Source organism: Camellia sinensis, chromosome 15 (genome assembly GCF_055761805.1).
Source record: "Camellia sinensis isolate YWXY chromosome 15, ASM5576180v1, whole genome shotgun sequence".
Taxonomy (NCBI): Eukaryota; Viridiplantae; Streptophyta; class Magnoliopsida; order Ericales; family Theaceae; genus Camellia; species Camellia sinensis.
In genome coordinates, this window is record NC_138975.1 from 41,577,281 (window position 1) to 41,598,423 (window position 21,143).

Below are 21,143 nucleotides of genomic sequence, written 5' to 3' on the forward strand. Positions count from 1 at the left end.
TTAAAGAAATTTTATCTCGTCACAAAAAAAATTCAGCTCGTCAATTTCTCTGTAAAGAGCTAAAATTTCTCAGTGAAGTTGAAATTTCTTTGTAAAAATGTTGAGAGATCCCAACTAGTATGAAAACGTTATATGTCATTTAACTTATAAAATTATAATATCATAAACCGTAAACTAAAAACCACTATTTATAATCATACAATTTAATTTTAAAAAAATTACTATATATTACTAGAATTTACTCCTCGTTTCTTATATAATTTTTCATGTTTTATGATATATTTCATTATTTTTAAAATATGATAAATTTTACATAGACATACATAATCTGTTTTCTAAATACACTTAGAAGATGAATAAAACAGTGAAAGTCTAAAAGAAGATCAACTCTGTAGTATTGAGTGATGGGATGCCCGTAGACAATTTTAGTTTTAAGTCTTAACTTTAACAAAAGAAATTGTTAATGAACTCTTAATATAGAGTATTATTATTATTATTATTATTTTTTTTTAATACGGTCAAACATAAACTTATGAGGGTTCACTTATATTATAATGGCAAAAAAAAAATCATAAAATAGATAGGATATGAGATAAAAAAGGTGTATATCCATGTTCATCACTTATCTCACATATTTGTCTGTTTATTTAGTTGGATTAATGAGATATATAGTTCATTCTTATCCACATTTATTTTGCAATAGATATAGAGACATATAATCTCAATTATATGTTTATTGTGCATTGTTAATTGAAGAATTTAAAAAATTACCAATTTTGTTGAATAGAATGTCCATCGAAAATCTAATTTTGATAACAAAAATTGCAACCAAATGATGAAATAAGAGTTTCATGAATTATTAATCTCAATCTTATACAATAATTCACCTAATCAAACATGCCCTTTATGTAAAAAATAAAAAATAAAAAATAAAAAATAAAAATTATGTACACTTAGACTTTGTTTGATTAGCAGGATTAATAGTCAGGGAATTAACAATTCATGAGATTACTGTAAAATTGATTATTCAACTAGATTACTGAAATAAATAATTTCAGTTGTCTACATTTATTTTGTAATAAATATAAAAATATATCATTATTTTTCATAATTAGTTATAGGTTTAAAAAAGAGGTAATTACAAACTACTGTAAGTTTTAAAAAATAATTATATATTAATGAAAAAATTATAATCATAATTATTAGTATTTATATAAAGTTTATACTGATTTGTAATTATTTTTACAAAATAAAAAATTTCAATAATTTTGTAAAATAAATATTTATTAAAATTTAATTCAAATAATAAAAATTACAATCAAACAATAAAATATGTCACACAAATTAGTCCAACCAATCAAACATGCTGTTAGATTAATTCTTTTTCGAAAATTTTTACATATTAAGATTTGAGTGATTTGGACTATATAAAAATCTCAAAACATATTTAATAATTATGAATAATTTAGAGTAAGAGACAAAATTATTTAGAGACAGAGCGTCCTTGGTCAGGCGTGAAAGAGGGCGTTGATTCACATGGGATATCTCCGCCGCCACCATCACTAACATCTGAGGACAAAATATGTTATATGCAATCTTTTGAAGCAATAATTGGAACACTGATCATCATTCATCACCCTTTGAAAACAACGAAAGTATATATATATACATCTCATGGCTATGGATATAGATAGAGATAAACATGGAGTAAATTAATTTTATATATTAATACATATAAAATTTTAATATATATTTTTTTAAAAATGATATATTATATATATCTCTAATTATATCATTTTCTTTTATTGTTGTGATTAATTTTTTTCTTTAATTATAATATTATTTTAATTATAATTCGTAAATTCTTTAATTACGTCTCATGCTATATTTAATTATAACTCAAAAAATATTTATATTATTTTCTTTTTTTAACACACCCTAATGTTTCCCTATACATATATGCCCATTGCCCACCACTAAAAGTGGTGAAAGTGCCACGTCAGCTGACCCACTTAGCTATATATAGAGGAACAATGCTTGAAGCTTTAGGACGGCACAACCACAATCACAAGTACACACACTACAATATTACCATCTTAGAGAATTTTTCAATTCTATCGTTTTTTGCTATATTTGCATACTTATATATTTTTTCATAATTATTAAAATGTCGCCTAAAATAGCAGCAGAGAATTTTCCAATTTCACCACCCGAAGCAGAGAAGGTGGTGGTGGTGAGAGAGTACGATGAAGAGAGAGATAACGCGGCGGTGGAGGAGTTGGAGAGACGGTGTGAGTTTGGCGGGCAGCGAGGGAAGCCTTCGCTAGTCACCGACCTCATGGGAGATCCCATTTGTCGTGTGCGCAACTTCTCTTCACATGTCATGCTGGTAATTTTAATTGTCAATCTTATTGTTAATGTGTACGTGACATTAAATACTTTAACATAAATTTATAAATAAAAGAAATAAATTAGCTATCAACATTATTGTAAATAACCTTTTTAGTACAACATTTTTGTAAAAAAAAATTAATACGAGGTATTCAGAAAAAAATACAACAATGATATTTATTTATAATGTGTTGATATATTTAGGTATTGTGAACTAACAGGTTGCAGAGTATGGAGAAGAGAGAGAAATAGTGGGAGTGATTAGGGGTTGTGTAAAAACTGTGACTAGTGGAAGGAAAGTCTCCACCAGTGAAGATGTTCCATCCTATGTAAAGTTGGCTTATATTCTGGGACTCAGGGTTTCACCTACACACAGGTTTCTCTCTCTCTCTCTCTCTCTCTCTCTCTCTCTCTCTCTCTCTATATATATATATATATATATATCCCCTCCATACTTTTTCATATTTTGTCTTTTGAATTTTATTCGAAGCTTACATTGATAACCTAAACTGTTCATCTCGTAATTCTAACAATTTAGATGAATTATTCAAAAAATTAGTTTCATCGAATATCACTAAATATATGAATTAATTGCATCTTATTTTTTAAAATGGAATTGTGAGTTTAAATTTAAACCTTTCATTCTATAAAACAAAAAGTGATTTGCATATGTGTTCATCGATATTCAATGAAGCTGATTTTGCACAGATAGTTTTCATTATAAAATTTACAAGATGAACGGTTTAGATTATCATTGTGAACATTGTGAGTTTAGAATGGAATTAAAAGATAAAATATGAAAACATATATATGATAAAAGTATGATGGCAACATACCAGTGTGTTAGCCTATGAAGGACCACATATAAATGTGGGATTCACCCAAAATATATGGTGTTTTCTAGCTGTTGATTTATATTTTTGTACGTGATTAATTATATTTTTTATCTTATAAGTATGAATTTTGTGTTATTTTTGTTTTTAATGTTTAAATTGTGTCAATATGATCTCTAATGTATAAAAATATTTTAATTTGAATATCAATATTTAAATTGTATTAATCTAGCTTTCAAATTAAAATATTTTTTTATACATTAGGGATCAAAATGACATAACACTCATAGTTTGAAACCACAAATATAATTATTATATTATTATTTTGTGTATATATAATCGGTTTCTCAGTGCATGGATGAATGTGCTTTGATGGTTTCTAATTCCACTATGAGAAATTATTCAACATTTTTTTGAACAAATTCAAATGGAGTTTCAAATTAAAATTAATTAGTTTAAATAGTAGTATTCATCCCTTTCGTGGTTAAAGTTTAAAAAATAATGTGAAAAATATTCATTAGTAATTAAAATGTTACATTATTCTAAAATTATTAAATAATTTTCTTCAAGATGAGGATTTGATTCGACCAAAAAGAGTACATGTAAACTGCTTTGCTTTTTTACTTTTGTTGATTTCGACAAACAAACAACCAAACACACCCTCGTCGTCTACGGTGGACGCGCATATTCATTAACTAATAAATAACCATTATTCTCTCTGTAGCTATACTTTAACTATTGATAATTAAATTGTAATAATATGTATATATATATATACATATATATATATATATATATTTAAGATGAGATATAAATATGAGAAAAATCTAACCCATGTATATTAAACCCAAACAATCGAGCATTGATACTATAATAGCACGTTTGGTACAATGAAATGGCTAGAATGGAATGCTCATTCTAGTTTTTCATTCTTCTTTTTTTATTTGGTATATCTTATCTAAGTGAAAATAGTCATTCCATTGAAACGGTTATTTCAACAAAATGTGAGAATGCCTATTCCATTCTCCAACTTAAGGAATGACCAATACATTCAATCATGAGATTACCATAAAATTTTATTATTTTTATTTTTTTGGTACTTAAAAAAAATATATTATCATTTGGCTACCACCATTTCCTTATGTTATCACTCATTCCACCACCCTACCACCACTGCCACTACAACCTCCATCACTACTGCCGCCACAACCAGTACCACCACCGCCACCATACTATAGATGTTGTCAATACCACCACTACCGCCACAACCACAACCATAAATCCATCACCATCACTATTATTAGAATCACTACCCTACTATCACCATTGCTTCTGCCGCCACAACCACTACATTACCACCACTACTACCACTTTCACAAACATCACACTAGCACCATCACAATTGTGAGAACCGCCACTCTACCACTGTTGCCCGCCGCCACCGCAACCTTATCATCGCAACCACAACACCAACTTACCACCAGCAACACCACAATGACCTACCACCATCCTACTACCACTAATATATATCACCACCACCGATGCCGTCACCAACACCACCACCGCTACCATAACTTCTACAACTATTAACATTATCATGATCTATATAAAATTTTAATTTATTTATTACTAACTTGTTAAAAAAATAATAATAATAAAAACTTATTCCATTCCACTAGTTTAATAAATAACCAAATATGAGAATGGGTCATCCTATTCCTATAACATTTCATGTTGGCAACCAAATAATGTTCTATTCCATTCAGTCTTATATTTCATTCTCACTCTTATTATATTTCTATTTTATTTCAGTCTATCGTACATACGTGGTATAAAAGTCCTGGTAGCAAAGGTTAAGATTATGCCACGGTACAAGAATCCACATACGCATGCAAAAAAAACAAAAGCACAAATGATTTTATAGTTTGTTTTCTAGGTGCATGCATTAAGCATATATATATATATATATATATCAAACTCTGCAGTGTTGGGGGTTCCTTAAAAAACATTTTTATTTGACAAATAATGTAATTGGAACATATTCCGTACACTACTGCCCTCTTAACAAAAGCAAGGCACCATTTGATTCTATTCCAATTCATCATCATCTCAAATCACCTTGTTCTACCAAAATATCCCCCTCCACTTTTTTAAATAAAACCCAATTCAATTATGAAAATAATATTTTTATAGAACTTTGATACAAATTTCAAGTCACTTTGATGAATCTTTTAATTTAAAATGATGTAGATTCTCTTTAACTGATACATATTACCAACTAGATGGTATTATTAGGCCTTCGTGGACTTATCACGTTATCTACTTAATTCAAATTATTAATTTTCTTATACCCTCTAAACACATTATCCGTTCCAAAAAAATAAGTTAGTGTAGTCACATGATGAGATTATATTTCTCTACAAAATAATTGACAATTTATTTTTAAAATCACACTTGTCATCTAATTTTTTTTATAACAAATGTGATTAAATTATATTAGTACAGCTATTTGATCAACTTGATTTTTCGTGCATTAATAATTTGCTTGGAAGATCTTAGAAAATGAAAATAATTTAAATGGATCTTGTTGTGAGCCCACAGAGACCCAACTACACCCTTCAGTTGGGATTACCAATTAAAAAGAATCTCCACCATAAAATTTATCATGTAATTTTGTATTTATTTTTCTGTTAGTATAGAATTACTTTTCAATTAATCCAACGCTTTCTTTCCTAAATGCTAGTGTTCAACTAGTGTATGCCTATATGGTTAAACATGCCTATACGGTTAAACATGGACAACCCATCACTTTTTTGCTAATATATGATTAATTAAAGGGATGTACATAAAATTATTAGAATTAACTATGCACATTCAATTAATCCTTCTAACCCTAAATGCAGGCGGCTCGGGATCGGAACCAAATTGGTTCAACATTTGGAGGAATGGTGCAAACAAAATGGGGCAGACTACGCATACATGGCCACAGACTGTACCAATGAGCCATCCGTAAACTTGTTCACAATGAAATGCAACTACCGAAAATTTTGCACCCCAACCATGCTGGTCCACCCAGTCCATGCCCACACCAAACCATTGGATTCAGCCATTTCAATCGTTCGAGTTCCCCCACAACTCACTGAGTCAATCTATTGCCGAGTCTATGCCAACTCCGAGTTCTTCCCTCATGACATAGATCAAATTTTGAACAACAAACTCAATTTGGGCACTTTCATAGCCATGCCCAAAAAATTACTACCAAAGTGGGACCCACAAAATGGGATTTTACCACCTAGTTTTGCTATGTTGAGTGTGTGGAACACCAAAGAAGTGTTTAAGTTGCAAGTGAAGGGGGTGTCAATGCTAACATACGCATGGTGCGTAGGGAGTAGGGTTTTGGACACTTTGCTGCCATGGCTAAGGGTTCCTTCTATTCCTAATGTTTTTAAGCAATTTGGTGTATATTTCTTGTTTGGGCTTTATATGGAAGGAAAGGGTGCTTCGCAGCTCATGAAGTCTCTGTGCGCCTTCGCTCATAATATGGCTAGAGATGAGGGTGGATGTGGGGCCCTGGTGGCTGAGGTGGGCCAGAGGGACCCAATCAGAGAGGCTATCCCACACTGGAAGAAGTTTTCTTGGGCTGAAGATCTGTGGTGCATCAAGAAGCTTGAACCTGCGAAGCAGGAGAGCGATGAGGACTGTGGACCGTCTGATTGGATTAAATCTCAATCATCATGTTCATCGGTGATTTTCGTTGACCCACGTGATTTTTGACATGTAATGTCGAGTGGTATATAAAAGGAAGTTTTTTTTTGTTTTATGTTTGTATAAAAAAAAAAATATATTTTATAACAAAAATTATCACATTAATTAAAAAGATCATGAGTGTGTCGGATAATTACTTGTTTTAAAGTGTCATAAACCGATTAGTGGCATAAGGATGGAAAGGCTTTTGAAACTCCAAAAAAAGAGTTGAAATTTAGTAAACAAGAAACAATTTCTACCCTTTTGGTCATGAATATGAAATTACAACATAAAAACAAACTAGATCTAACTTAGTTGGTCACCATATCTTTTTTAGGACTTAATCTTAAGGAGGTTATGGGTTCAATTCCCATTAGGAGATTGAATTAAGAGTGTACAAGAATTTAGGTTCTTTGCCAAGAGTGATTAAATTTTCTCACATAAATACTAATTTAACAATTAACATTTGCGAATCAAAAAAAAACAAATAGAAATAAATTCAATAAAAAAAATAAAATATATATATATTTTTACTTAGATGTGCAAAATAAAAGAAAAATTAGTGAATCATCTCTCTCCAACTTTGTATAATAGGAGAGATCTAAGATATTTTTTTTTATTAGCTAAAATCTTGCAACATTTTCACAGAAAAAATTTGATTCAGAGAAATTTTTCTTGACTTTGAGAAATTTCAATCCCGACTCAGAGAAATTTCAATTTTCATAAAGAAATTTCAAAATTTCTCTGTGAAATCAGAGAATTTTTTTTTAAAAAATTGAAATTTCTCTGAGTCGAAAAAAATTTCTCTGAATTAAATTTTTTCAATGAAAATGTTGGGAGACCTTAAGTATTATGAAAAATATTGTATGTCATTTATTTTATAAAATCTTAACAACGGGGACCTTAAAAAAAAATTTCCAAAACAAACCCACATATATACATAAACACACAATCAAACAAACAATATTAAAAATTCGAAATAAATAAATACACTATATATAAACGTGTATGATTGGTTTCAGTATACTATAATGTTTTGAAGAAAATTTGGTAATAGGTGTAGCATTTTATTATCCATGACTCACAATATGGAAGTAGCATAGAAAGTGCAAAATTCAAGTAAAATACTATTTCAAATATATAACGGAGCTTAAATAAAAGGAGATTTTTTTTTAAGGTCCCTGATATTAATATTTTTATAGCATAAAGGACATCCAATATTTTTATAATGTCTAAGGTCCCTCAAGTCAAACTAGAGAAAATTCAATTCAGTGAAATTTTTTGGTCCAAACCCAGAGAAAATTCAATTTAATCCAGATAAATGCTTTGGTCCAAACTAGAAAAAATTCAATCCAGTGAAATTTTTTAGTCCAAAACCAGAGAAAATTCAATTTAATAGTCCAAACTAGAGAAAATTCAATATTTTCCCAGATTGCTGTGCCCACCCGAGCTTCGGCCTAAACTACACAGGTGATCCGCCACTGATCACAATCCAAACAAGACCATATCGACTCCTTACAATCAATAATTCAACACAAATTTTCAAGGTCGTTAGAAAGGAATTCTGGGAAAATATTTGCCCTATAGAGTTCATTAATGCCACTGTAGATAATACCTCTTTCACCTATATATCCTCCCAGGACCTTATCCTCTACTACGGTTGCCAGAGACTTGATGCTACAACCATTCCTGGCCAGTTTGATTGTAGCGTTGATGGCACGACCAACACACTAGGTTTTCCGAGTTTGGTAAGCGCCTCCAACGTGAACGTTACGTCTTGTCACAAGGTTGTCAGTGTTCAAGTTGATCAAACAGCAGCCGCGACTTTTGCTAGTAATCCAACTTCAGTAACTGTGACGCAAGTTCTTGACAGTGGTGTTGAGTTGCAGTGGGATGCTAATAATAGTATCTGTGACCAATGCATCAGATCAGGAGGAAAGTGCGAGGGACTTTAGACATTATAAAATAACATTGTAGATCTCTTCCATTATTGAAAATGGAAAGGGGACGTTAGACTAATTTTCCTTAAATAAAAATATACATAAATGAATATTTTGTTGACACATTGTGTAACTTATTTTTAAAATCTTTTATTTGTCAACTGAAGCTAAAGTTTCTAGTCTTTGAAGAAACTGCTGAAAATAGGCCGAAAACTTTCCAGTGAACTAAACTTGGTTCATGCAGCATGTTTGAATTTAGACTCCCACACTCTGCACCTAAACTTCTAAAGTATTGTATGTAGAAGGCCTAGAAAAGAAAAGAAAAGAAAAGAAAAGTGATCAACATTCACAACTAGGAAACCTTTACTTGTATAATTGTATTAGGGAAAAAATGACAAGGTTAAAGACAACAATAAAAGTATTGGGAGCCTGTATATACATATCTATGGTCCTTTTTTACATGAAAGTGGGAAGAAAGCAACTCACTAGTAATATATATTTATTCTTTTTAATATGGTCCTTAAAGTATATTCTTTTATTGGGGAAGGTATGGATTACAATTATGGACCTTATAAAACCCTTTTTACTGGTGGAGGTTAGCTTTGGAATGAATTTAGGGACAGCTGGGTGACTGCTTTCAAAATTTCGGAAACTTTTATTATTATAGTAGAGTATTAGTTATGAATATTTTTAAAGAGGTAAGCAGAAGCTCTTATTCGACCAGTCCTTGATTTGATCCTAACTTTCCACTGATGGCTACCAAACACAATTTTTTCCCTTCAACGCACACAATAGTGAAGATTGTTATCGGTAAAAATTTCAATTGTATGTATTCAAACGGGAAAGTTATGTGGATGTAGCGGTGCTGATTTTTAAATATTCTATAAGCTTATTACCTTTAATACTTTTTTGAAAATTCAATTATCACCTTGTAAGATTTTCTTTTAAAAAATATTAGCAATATCATCATAGACTTTAACACTTTAATTTTTGAATAAATTATGCAAATAGTCCTTGTAGTTTACACGATGTGTCAATTTGGTTCTTGTAGTTTTAATTTGCTCGATTTTGCTCCTTAATTTAACGGATTATGTCATTTTAATCCAATAAATAACGTTTGTTAAGTTAATTTAACGAAATGTCAAATAATATGTCAATTTAGTCCCTGTACTGTACATGATGTGTCAATTTGGTCCCTATAATTTCAATTTTCTTGATTTTGACAGGGACTAAATTGACACATTGTGAAAAATACAAAGATCAAATTGACATGTTGTTTGACTTTCCGTTAAATTAACTTAACAACCGCTATTTATTAGACTAAAATAACACAATCCGTTAAATTAAAAAACAAAATCAAGCAAATTAAAACTACATGAACCAAATTGACACATCATATAAGTTACTAGGACTATTTGCATAATTTTTCCTTAATTTTTTTTTTCCAATTAAATAAACATTGCTCACCTAAAATAAAATTTTATATCAGTTCCCAATAGAGACAACGTGTTGGCAACTAAAGGTTGTAGAGCATAATGCAACTTTTGAATCCATAACCAAAAAAAGCAACAAAATATGGAGTGTAATTCTTTTGATGAATAAGATTAATATATCTAATATAATAAGTAAGTAATAAAAGGCTTTAAACAATGATTAAGGCGTCATTATAAGGTTTAACCCATCTCTGGTCCCCTCCCAACTGTATACGAGTGAATTGGAGAAAAAGTCACTAACCCTTTCGGCTAAAGAACCAATCCCAACTAAATCATATTTGTTTAATTGAATAAATAAATAAGATAATGTTTAAATATATATATTTATATAAAAAATTTCTTAAAATTTTAAAATATACAGTTTGTACCACCCTTTGAACATAATTACATTAATCTCTCTTTAGATTTTAATTCAAATAATAGTTAGATTGAATAAAAAAAACTCATATTGTCATTTAAATTATACTAAAATATATATTTATCTTTATTTATTTATTATCTACATTAGTTTCAATCATTTTAATCTTACTACAAAATTATTCTATTATAACTATGTCAAAACTATAAATCCCAACGAATTGGCTTAGCAAGTGTAGATTGGGACCTGAGGCTATGTTCCCTATAATTTCAGGTTCAACTCTATTATTAACTGTTTGGGTTACGTCCATGAGCTCCGCCTGACAAGGTTTTCAAACCCAGACTGGACCAGCCGGTCGAACCAGTTGAACCGAGAACCAGGGCCTCCCTCCGGTCCAGAAAACCTTCAAGACCCGGTGTAGGCCAAAAACCGGCCTTATTAGTGAAAACCGGAATAACCTATGATTCAACTGGGAAAACCAATGAACCGGTGCCGGTTCCGTGGATCAACCCAGTTTTTTTTTCCTTCTTTCTTATATATATATATATATTATATCAAAATTGACTAAAAACTCTTACTTCAAGAGTCTCCTCTCATGAGGAGGAGTCTCATTGAAAGCTTGAAGAAATTATGAAAGTCTATTCCTATTTATAGGAAAAAAAATTGTTCAAAGAGAACTTAAAAATTCAATGTGGGATTCAATCAAATTGTTTGAATCATATTTGATTGGAGAGAGAGTTGAAATTTTCATTTCTCTCCAAAATTAAATCTAACATTCAATCAATTTGTTTGGAAGGAATGTTAAATTTTTTTAATTTCTTTAAAACTAGTGGCTTTTTTTTGTTATTATGACTTTATTAAATATTATGCAGCACTTTTTTTTATTATTTCAGTAATTATATATATTTTTATTTATTTATAATTTATAATTATATAATATTAATTATGACGTCACGGTTCGACCGCTTCGATCCGACGGTTGAACCAGTGACCCGTCCATCTGGTCCCTTTTCTAGTTCGCTCACCGATCTGATTTTCAAAACATTGCTGCCTGATATTTGCCCGATCTATATAGAGGAGGCATTTTGTGTGAGTCCCACAATTAGTCTAAAGTAAGCATAAATTAATCTGAATGTCTGGTCATAAATTTGTGGAACTTACCCTAAAAATTAAGGAAATGGCTTCTTTCCAATCTACATAATAGACTAGAACGTACTGTTGAGCCCGTCAAGTTCACAGTGGATCCTGTTTCGATAATTCGAACTGTTTAATGTATAGAACTTGTCGAATATTTTATGTCTGTAAAAAATCACATTTTTTGAATATTGATAATCCCTTAATACGGCTCAAATTATTGAAACGAAACTTATAATGAATCCGACAGACTCAGTATTACATTCCAGTCCATTACGTGGACCGGAAAGAAGTCTTCTCCAAAAAAATAAATAAATAAAAATTATTATGGATGATACAATTATTGTGAGAATCAATCCAGGTGTAAACTTTAGAGCCCTACCACCTGTTATGGCATATCACACATGTCAAGTGATCAGCTTTATTTCAGGTGTAAAATTGAGGACCACATTTTTACAGGAAATGGCCATGTGCATAAGAAAGAACCAAATTTTGAATATTATAATTTTTTGAGTTAATTATATGAATGATCTTTCAACTATTATACTAAATATTATTTTATTTTCGGATTAATTATATGAACATTCTTTTAATTATTATTAAATATTATTTTATTTTTAAAAAAATTAGATCATATATTTAAACTCTTTAATTATAAAAAATTGTAAAATATCTTATCTTTAAAAAATAGAAAATGATGTAATTATATAACTGAAAAAGCATAATTTTAAAATTTAAAGAATAAATAATATTAAGTGGTAGTTGGTAAAGTATATGTATAATTAACTCAAATTTTGATACTTATATGGAGTACATTGTTTCACTTAGCTACCACCAATATATATATATATATATATATCTATATATTATAAAATCAAAATTTGAGTTGGTATCTTCAAATCTTTATTTGTTAAATGTCAAATGAAATCATAATTGACTCCACTTTCAACTTATTTAAACATAACTTCTCGCTTTAAAAAAATTAAAATGATTTATTCTTTTACTTTTTATAATTTTTTTAATATTAATTTGTCACATACCAGTATGCATGAGTCATATTAGTATACGCACCCTCAGTTGTCATTTGAAATTGGCTTTTTTAGTTAACTATTTTAAGTTGAAATTTCTTTAGCTTGGGACTGTTCGTTTGGTTTAATTTTTCTGATTTTTTTGATTTTTGTGAGAGAAAAAGTAAAATAATTATGGTTTAGATATGACATTTTATCTTATAGGCTTATTTTGTCTTTTATGTTTTTTTAACGCAACTAAGTTAGCCAAACAAAGGCTCAAAAGAATGTATATTATAGGCAAGTTATAATATTAGTAGTGTTAATTACCATAGATGTCATAATTAAATATTTTTCAGTCAAAATTACAACTAAAATTAGTCATAACTAAACACCACGTAAGATATAACCAAACATTTTTTTTTGTCATAATCAAAATAATAATCAGAATAGGTCATAATCAACATCACAATAAATTATAATTAATGCCACAATGAGTCGTAACTAACACAATAATAAATTATAACCAAATATCACAAATATTATGATCAGGACATAATGTGCACACCTCAAAAAGGGGTGTGAATAATAGAATTTCCCGACAGATATTCATGGCAATTGTCCCCATTTGGGGTGGTAGCTTTTTGATTATAACAGTAAAAAAAGACCAAACATTCAATTACATCATTCTTTCTACTTTTATGCATTTCTTTTTGTAAAAGATCAAAAGGTCAACTAAAATAACCACTTCTCAAACACTAATGGAATATTTATTGAGTGTTGACCCAAGTAGGGATAGAACTAGGAGAAAACTAGAAGAGGTCATGCCCCCTGTTTTTGTGAAAATTTTTATTTATCATAGCATTTTTAAAATATATATCTTATTTTATAAATAAAATAGCTTCTCAATATAAAAGATATGTATCTCGTTATTCTACCATCTTAGATTCTCTTTATTTTGTACCCAAAAAATTTCTTTATCTTAATAGAGATTACTCCTAGGATATTTGAATTTTTTTCATGAGTATAAATAATTTATATATATATATATATATATGTATCATATTATACATACATGCAGTGGCAGAGCCAGAAAATAGTATTGAAGCGCACTTGTTAGTTAAAATTTTGAAATTTTTTCTTCATAATCAATAACAATAGATAATAATTTTTAAATTAATATTACGCACAAAATCTTAAATATTTAATATAAAATTTTAAAAAATTTTGTTTTTACAATTGACGTCATGAAAAATCAGAATTGGAAATATATGATGTTACTTGTAATTAGTGTATTTTTTTTTTTTATTTATTTATTTTTGATAGGCAATGCAAAAGAGTATTGTATGTCTTATAATAGATTATATAATTATATATAAATAATAGTGATACAGCATTAACATCGATATATGATATCACTAATCAATAGTAAAATAACACATAGAAGGTCAATCACACTTGTTAAATATAATTAACAATTCAATAATTTTTCATTTTCGTAATGGGGTTAACTATGTTTACATGTAAGTGATGATTTGATATCATTGTTGCTAAATTTTTTTAATAATGTGATTTGTTGTAATTTTTTCATTTTCAATCAAAACAACCATCATTATTTTCGTAATTTGAAAAATGTCATTAAGAAATCATTCTAAATGTTATTTCTATATAAATTTTTTATTGGTTAATTATTTTTCTTATATGCAAAACCAAAAAAAAAAAAAAAAATTGCAAAACCTGAGAGGGGGCACGTGTCCCCCCCGCGGCATTCCCTTCATAGCTCCGCCACTGCGTACATGTGTGCTTGTAGACATGGTGAAAAATTTTTATTTGTCTTCAATCCCTCCAATAATGAAATCATGGTTCTATCCTCCCCCCGTTCCCTTCATAGCTCCGCCACTGCATACATGTGTGCTTGTATACATGGTGAAAATTTTTTATTTGTCTTTGATCCCTCCAATAATGAAATCATGGTTCTATCCTCAAGTACACTTTGTTAATTTTTTGTTAACTTATTTAGAGTTGCAAACAAGCCAAATCAAACGAGATTTTAAAGCGTTTAATCTTGTTTACTAAGAATTAGTTGAATTTAAGTCGAGTTTAAATAATCAAGTTCGACCTTGGCTCGTCAAATTTTGAGAAACTCAAGCTCGGCTTGTGCCAGCTCAATTACATAAGCTAAATTTGAACTTGAAAATAAAAAATTAAACTTAAATTAATTTACTTATTAAGATAAAAAAAAAAATTTAAAAATTAGGAGAAAAATATGCAAGAATGCTTATATTAATAATAAATTTCATCAATTAAATATATAAATTTATACAAACACCAAACACAAATAGAAAAATTAAATTAATTAATAAAAAATTATTTAATAAATTATTACTAATAAATATTAATTAATTTACTTCATAAGCCTTATTGAGCGGAACTTAAGGCCACTCAAGCTCGGCTCGATTAATAAATGAACTTGAAAATCGAGCTCAAACTCATTCATTTAAAAAACAAACTGAGCTTAGACGATCTTTAAATGAGCCAAGCTCGAATTATTCATGAACAACTCGATTTGTTTGCATCCCTAAGTTTATTACATTAAAAATTTAAAGGGTCTTCATTATTGTTATTCAAAAATTATTTGTTTCGGCAGAGAACATTTTTAGGTCTAGACATACATTTTATTTTCTTTTTTCCTTTTATTTTATTTTATTTTTTTATTTTTTTAGAGACATTCTTGAGCACAGTTAATTGAGAACCACCTCGTAATTTCCCCAGATGCCAAAGACAGAATCATGGCAAAAATCTACAGATAAAAGATGTCATTTAGAGCAAAATACAATTACCAATGATCAAACAACAAATCCTGATATCAGTACAATAAGTCCACAGCCAGAATCAGAACAGCTCAAAATTCCGGCCCCTAAAAATCCAAATACTACAGCCACTGTATCTCAGTTACAATATGTTGGTGAGCAGTCGAGTTAGAAACCGAGACTCTCAGCAATTCTGAATGATACAACAGACACGTCTTCTATAGAACACAACTTGTGATAGACCTCACGATCCCGGCATTTTTCACATTGTGGAGGCTTTCGCAAAACTTGAAAATCTGGATTGTTCATCTTGTAGAAGAATCTGAGGGTTTCCTTGTTCGATCTACACAAGCGAAGAGAAAAAGAAAAGGTTTACAATTTTATAGATCCTAAAATAGTGGCACTAAACAATATCACATTATTGACTACAAATTTTTAAAAGGGTCATATAGCTCATAGCCACATACAGACAATACTAGACTTTCAAGGGCATGCTTAATACCGACAATCACTCATTTCTGCACATGACCTTAGTAAATTCACAGAATTTAGCTTTTTTCTATTTTTGACCATTTTTATTTTTTATTTTTGCAAGTTGTGATGAAGACATATAGTCTTTCGTTAAGTCCAGTCTAAATCATGGTAAGTTTCTCAATTCTTGTATGACCTCTATATTTCTTGGCATATGATGTCCTACCAAACTTTTTCTCTATTTTAAATTTGCACATCAACATTTTCTTTTCCAAAAGTAATCTGCAGTCATTGACGTATCTAGTTTAGCTCAGTGATATATATATATATATATATTATAGCTCTTCGTCAGAATTCTCTTAAACCAAAGTAGAAATTGAGTAGAAAAATTGTTATCATTCCCTTCTATAGAGGGATCGCCACATAGCAAACATCATTCTGACGCAATCATATCTTGTATGATTTTTTTTTTGCTCAACAACAAAGAACTTTATTGATAAATCAAAAAGGAAAATAAACGAGGATGAGACATCGTCTTTTAAAGAAAAGGAAAAACATAAAACAAAAGCCTAAAGAAGAAAACACAAAAGCAAAAGGCTACAGATCACACATTGGCAACCAATCTCTAGCTAACAAAAAAAGTGGGACCCCCTTAAAAAGAGAATTTCCCGAAACCTAAAAAAAAGTTAAATGGCAAACACAATCCCATAAACAATCACTCTCTCGAGATTTATCTTCAAACACCCTCACGTTTCTTTCCAATCATAGAACCCAAAAGGTTGCAAAGACTGCACAAGACCAAAGCAATTTGGCTCTCTTTGATCCTCCAAGAACACGAAAGTCAACTTCGAGCTTATGCGCATTCCTTTGCGGAGCTACCCACATAACATTCCCCAACAAAAATAACTTGTGCCATAGAAACAAAGCTATTGGGTAATGCAAAAATAAATGGTCCACGGATTCCTCATTCTTATGACACATAATGCACCACTGAAGATTTAGAGAGCGATTAGGTCTCCGTTTCTGCAATGTATCATTTGTCAAAAAACCTCTATGAACCAAGGCCCACATAAACACCTTCACCTTAAGAGGAGCACAAGCCTTCCAAATTCTCTTGGAAAATGGAAATTGAGAAACATGAGGAGAATCAATGAGTTTATCAAAAAAAGACTTGCACGAAAATATCTCAGATGAATGGAGAGCCCAAACCCTCTTGTCCTCCAGAAGAGGAGCCAAAGAAGAATTCTCAATTCTGGACAACAAGGACGCCAACTGTGAAGCCTCCCTATCATTAAGATTTCTAGAAAAATCAAAGTTCCGGGAAATTGGAGCCAAAAGTGAACAAGCCATAGAAGCAATAGAAGAGTTATGAGATCGAGCCACTCTATAGAGATGTGGGAAATCAGAAGCAAAAGAAGATTGGCCCATCCACACATCCTTCAAAAAACGAACAAGTTCCTCATTGCCCACCCTTATAGAAAGATGACAAGACCAACACGTGTATATATGTGAAATTGATTTCCAAGGAACACGACAAGTACCCCTTAGGACCACCTGAGAATCCCTACCATTGTCTTGAGTCTCATACTTGCTTCAAATAACCAAATGCCATAGTGAATTACTCTCAAGTGGAAACCTCCATAACCATTTGCCAAGAGGGGCCATGTTCCTAGCCAAAATGTTACCAATAGCCAAACCCCCATTTTCCTTAGGCAACAAAACTAAATCCCAACTCACCAGGTGATCCTTCTTCCCCTCATCCTTGCCCTCACAAAGAAAATCCCTCATCAACTTTTCTAATGCCTCTGCCACCTTAACCGGTATCTTGAACAAAGATGAGAAATAAATAGGAATACCACTCAAAACCGACTTAACCAAAGTGTATCTATCCCCCCGTGACAATAAAGCCTTACTCCATCCTTCCAACCTACCAATCTTCTCCACCACTGGATTCCAAAAAGCTTCACTTCTAGGATTACCTCTTAATGGGAGACCTAAATACTTAAACGAAAGTGCCTCTATACCACATCCTAAAAGAGACGCCCTATTCCGAAGCAGGTCTTGTTGCATATTAATGCCCGCCACACTACTTTTCTCCAAATTAACCTTAAAGCCAGAGATGACCCCAAACAATCTCAAAATCGAATAAAGATTAACTATCTGACTTTCATCTCTTGTTGAGAAAAAAATTGTGTCATCTGCATACTGTAAATGTGTGACACAAACTCTATCCCCCCCACCTCCAATCCCACAAAAAGACTTACTTCTCTAGCTCTATCAACCATCCTGCCCAATACATCTGCCACCAAGAAAAGGAGATAGTGGGTCCCCTTGTCGTAATCCTCGCAAAGCCTTGAAACACTCCCCTGGTTTACCATTAACTAAAACAGACATATTACAAGTCAACAAACATCCCCTATTCCAAGATCTCCACCACCCACCATAACCCTTCTTGTCCAATACAAAATCCAAAAATTGCCAATCCACGTGATCATATGCCTTCTTGAAATCCACCTTAAAGATAATTCCCTCCTTCCCTAAACTTCTATATTCCTCCACGACTTCATTTGCCACTAAGGCTACACGTAGGATTTGTCTACATTTCACAAAAGCCCCCTGCGCCATCGACACAGTCTTCCCAAGGAGATTCTGAGTCTCTTTGATAAAACCTTTCCCAAAATCTTATAAAGTGATGTGACCAAATTGATGGGTCTAAAATCTCCAATTCTTACCGCATTCACTTTCTTAGGAATCAAACAAATGAATGTGGCATTTGAGCTCAAATTAACAACGCCCGACTTATGAAATTCTAAAAAAACTCCCAACAAATCCTTTTTCACCACCTCCCAACAGTCCTGAAAGACAGCCATGGAAAAACTGTCTGGACCTGGAGCTTTGTCTCTCTCACACTCGAAAACTGCCTCCCGAATTTCCGTCTCATCAAATGGCCTTTCAAGCCAGGTTGCAACTGCTTGATCAATAGGTCCCCATTCAAGTCCTTCAATCTCTGGTCTATTCATCTCCTCCTTCGAATAAAGCGTAGAATAAAAACCATAAATTCCATTGACAATCTGATTCACCTGTTCCACTACTACCCCTGGGCTTACTTCTAATCTCTTAATGAACTTCTTTCTTTTCCCACCTGCTACCATGTGAAAAAATCTTGAGTTCATATCACCTTCCTTCAACCATTTAACCTTCCCTTTTTGAGACCAAGAGATTTGCTTCCTAAAAACCAACTCTTCCAATTTCAATCTCAACAGAGATTGGTCCCTTCTAAAGGATTCAGCAAAACCCCCTGCATCTCTAATACATCTAACTCTTCGATTCTGCTCATCACCTTTTTCTTTGAAAGCTCTAAATTCCCAAAAACCTCCTTATTCCAACACTTCACATTCTCCTTGACCATTTTCAACTTTTTCATAAACTTAAAACCCTCTCATCCATAACAATTAGCATTGGTCCACCATTCCTCAAACTTTCTGTGAAAAGATGGATGTTCCAACCACATATTTTCGAATCTAAAAGGCATCGGGTCCCACTTTAAAGGGCAACTTTCTATCATAATAGGACAACGATCTGAAGTTAATCTCGGTAGTGATTCCTGTCTTAAATTGGGGAAAAAACCTTCCCATCCCAAGGAAAACAAAAATCTATCCAGTCTACAGCACACCAAATTTTCTTGTAAATTAGACCAAGTAAATCTAGTGTTGCACAAAGGAGGATCCACCAACTTACAATCTGTGATAAACAAATCAAAGTCCTTCATGCCCCTAGTGGTTCTGATCCCATTGAGTTTTTCTCAGCTCTTCCTAACCACATTAAAATCTCCCCCTAAACACTAATTAGGGGAACACAACCCAGATAACCCATATAACTCCTCCCACAAATCCTTTCTCCTAGACGGTCTGTTAGGACCATAAACCCTTGTTAACCACCACTCTGTATTGTCAAGATTTCTAAACCTGACTGATAGTGAGAACTCCCCCACTAAAGTTTCACAATGAGAAACAACTCTTTTATCCTTTATCACCAAAATGCCCCCCACTCTACCAATTGAAGACAAACAAACCCAACTCCTATGTCTAACTTCCCAAAGACTCTTCATGAACCTCTTATCACACACTTCTACTTTAGATTCCTGAAAAACAACTATGTCCGGTTGATGACGCCTGAGAAAATCCTTAATAACACCCCTCTTTCTCCGAGTGCCCAACCCCCCCACATTCCAACTAATGATCTTCATTGGGAGACATGTTCACCCTAAATACTTCCTAACGCCTCTCATAATTAACCGAACTTGCTAAATTCCTAAGTTCCCTTGCCTCTTTTTTGCTACTTTCACCTACCTTTCTACCATCTTTTTCCCTTATGAACCTAATATCTTTACTAAAAGATCCTGAAGTCCCCTCTATTTTAACTAATGACAAGCCCATAACTTGAAGTAATTGCATAAAATGAGGCACCTCCTCAGGCACCTCCTCGTCCCCAGTTGGACAAGTCTCATACTTTATTCCTTCAACCAACTCTCCGTTTCTTCATCCCTATTACTAAAAACCTAACCCCCTTGTCAACATGATTATCTGAGATCCCTCCCTGATTGTCATTCACATGATCTTGAATACCATTAGCTTGTAAGGACTCAGACACAACAATAGACCCATTCACAATGGCCGTTGAAATATCAGAGGTAACCCCTTGCCTAAACATCACCTGAGGAGATCTGAAGAATATGACAAATTGGCCTAGACGAATGAAACAATGAATCCCCATCCTTAGCCCCTTTCCCAGAATTAGAAAAAACTAGAATGGCTTGTACCCTTTTCAGTGCAGATGAAAATGATAAAACTTGGTTAAATAAAGGACTGACTTGATTCAGAGATTCAGAAACCCTTTTGAAATCCTCACCATCAGTAGTACCATCAGCATTGAAAAAGGTTATTGAGATCCTAATCCTGATCC

General features: G+C 31.8%; 2 protein-coding genes across 7 annotated transcripts in view; one reads left to right on the forward strand and one right to left on the reverse strand.

Moving 5' to 3' along the window:
* Nucleotides 1-2,052: 2,052 nt before the first annotated feature.
* Nucleotides 2,053-7,101, forward strand: LOC114323902 (putative N-acetyltransferase HLS1). Its single transcript, XM_028271579.2, has 3 exons — nt 2,053-2,389; nt 2,613-2,767; nt 6,128-7,101. Exons 1-3 carry the CDS (start codon nt 2,168-2,170, stop codon nt 6,996-6,998), a joined length of 1,248 nt encoding a protein of 415 aa, XP_028127380.2. The 5' UTR covers nt 2,053-2,167; the 3' UTR covers nt 6,999-7,101.
* Nucleotides 7,102-15,690: 8,589 nt separating this feature from the next.
* The window catches only part of ABCC13 (multidrug resistance-associated protein 11), a 103,162-nt gene continuing 97,709 nt past the window's right edge, over nt 15,691-21,143 (reverse strand). For all 6 annotated transcript variants that reach the window (XM_082908750.1, XM_082908749.1, XM_082908748.1 and 3 more), the window contains one exon: nt 15,691-16,053. In XM_082908750.1, the coding sequence (XP_082764876.1) occupies nt 15,973-16,053 (81 nt within the window). In that variant the 3' untranslated portion in view covers nt 15,691-15,972. The remainder of the gene's footprint in view (nt 16,054-21,143) is intronic.

Coding starts and splice junctions, on each gene's coding strand:
- LOC114323902 (XM_028271579.2), top strand. CDS start 2,168: ATGTCGCCTAAAATAGCAGCAGAGAATTTTCCAATTTCACCACCCGAA. Junction 2,390..2,612: donor TCTCTTCACATGTCATGCTG/GTAATTTTAATT, acceptor GTGAACTAACAG/GTTGCAGAGTATGGAGAAGA. Junction 2,768..6,127: donor AGGGTTTCACCTACACACAG/GTTTCTCTCTCT, acceptor CCCTAAATGCAG/GCGGCTCGGGATCGGAACCA.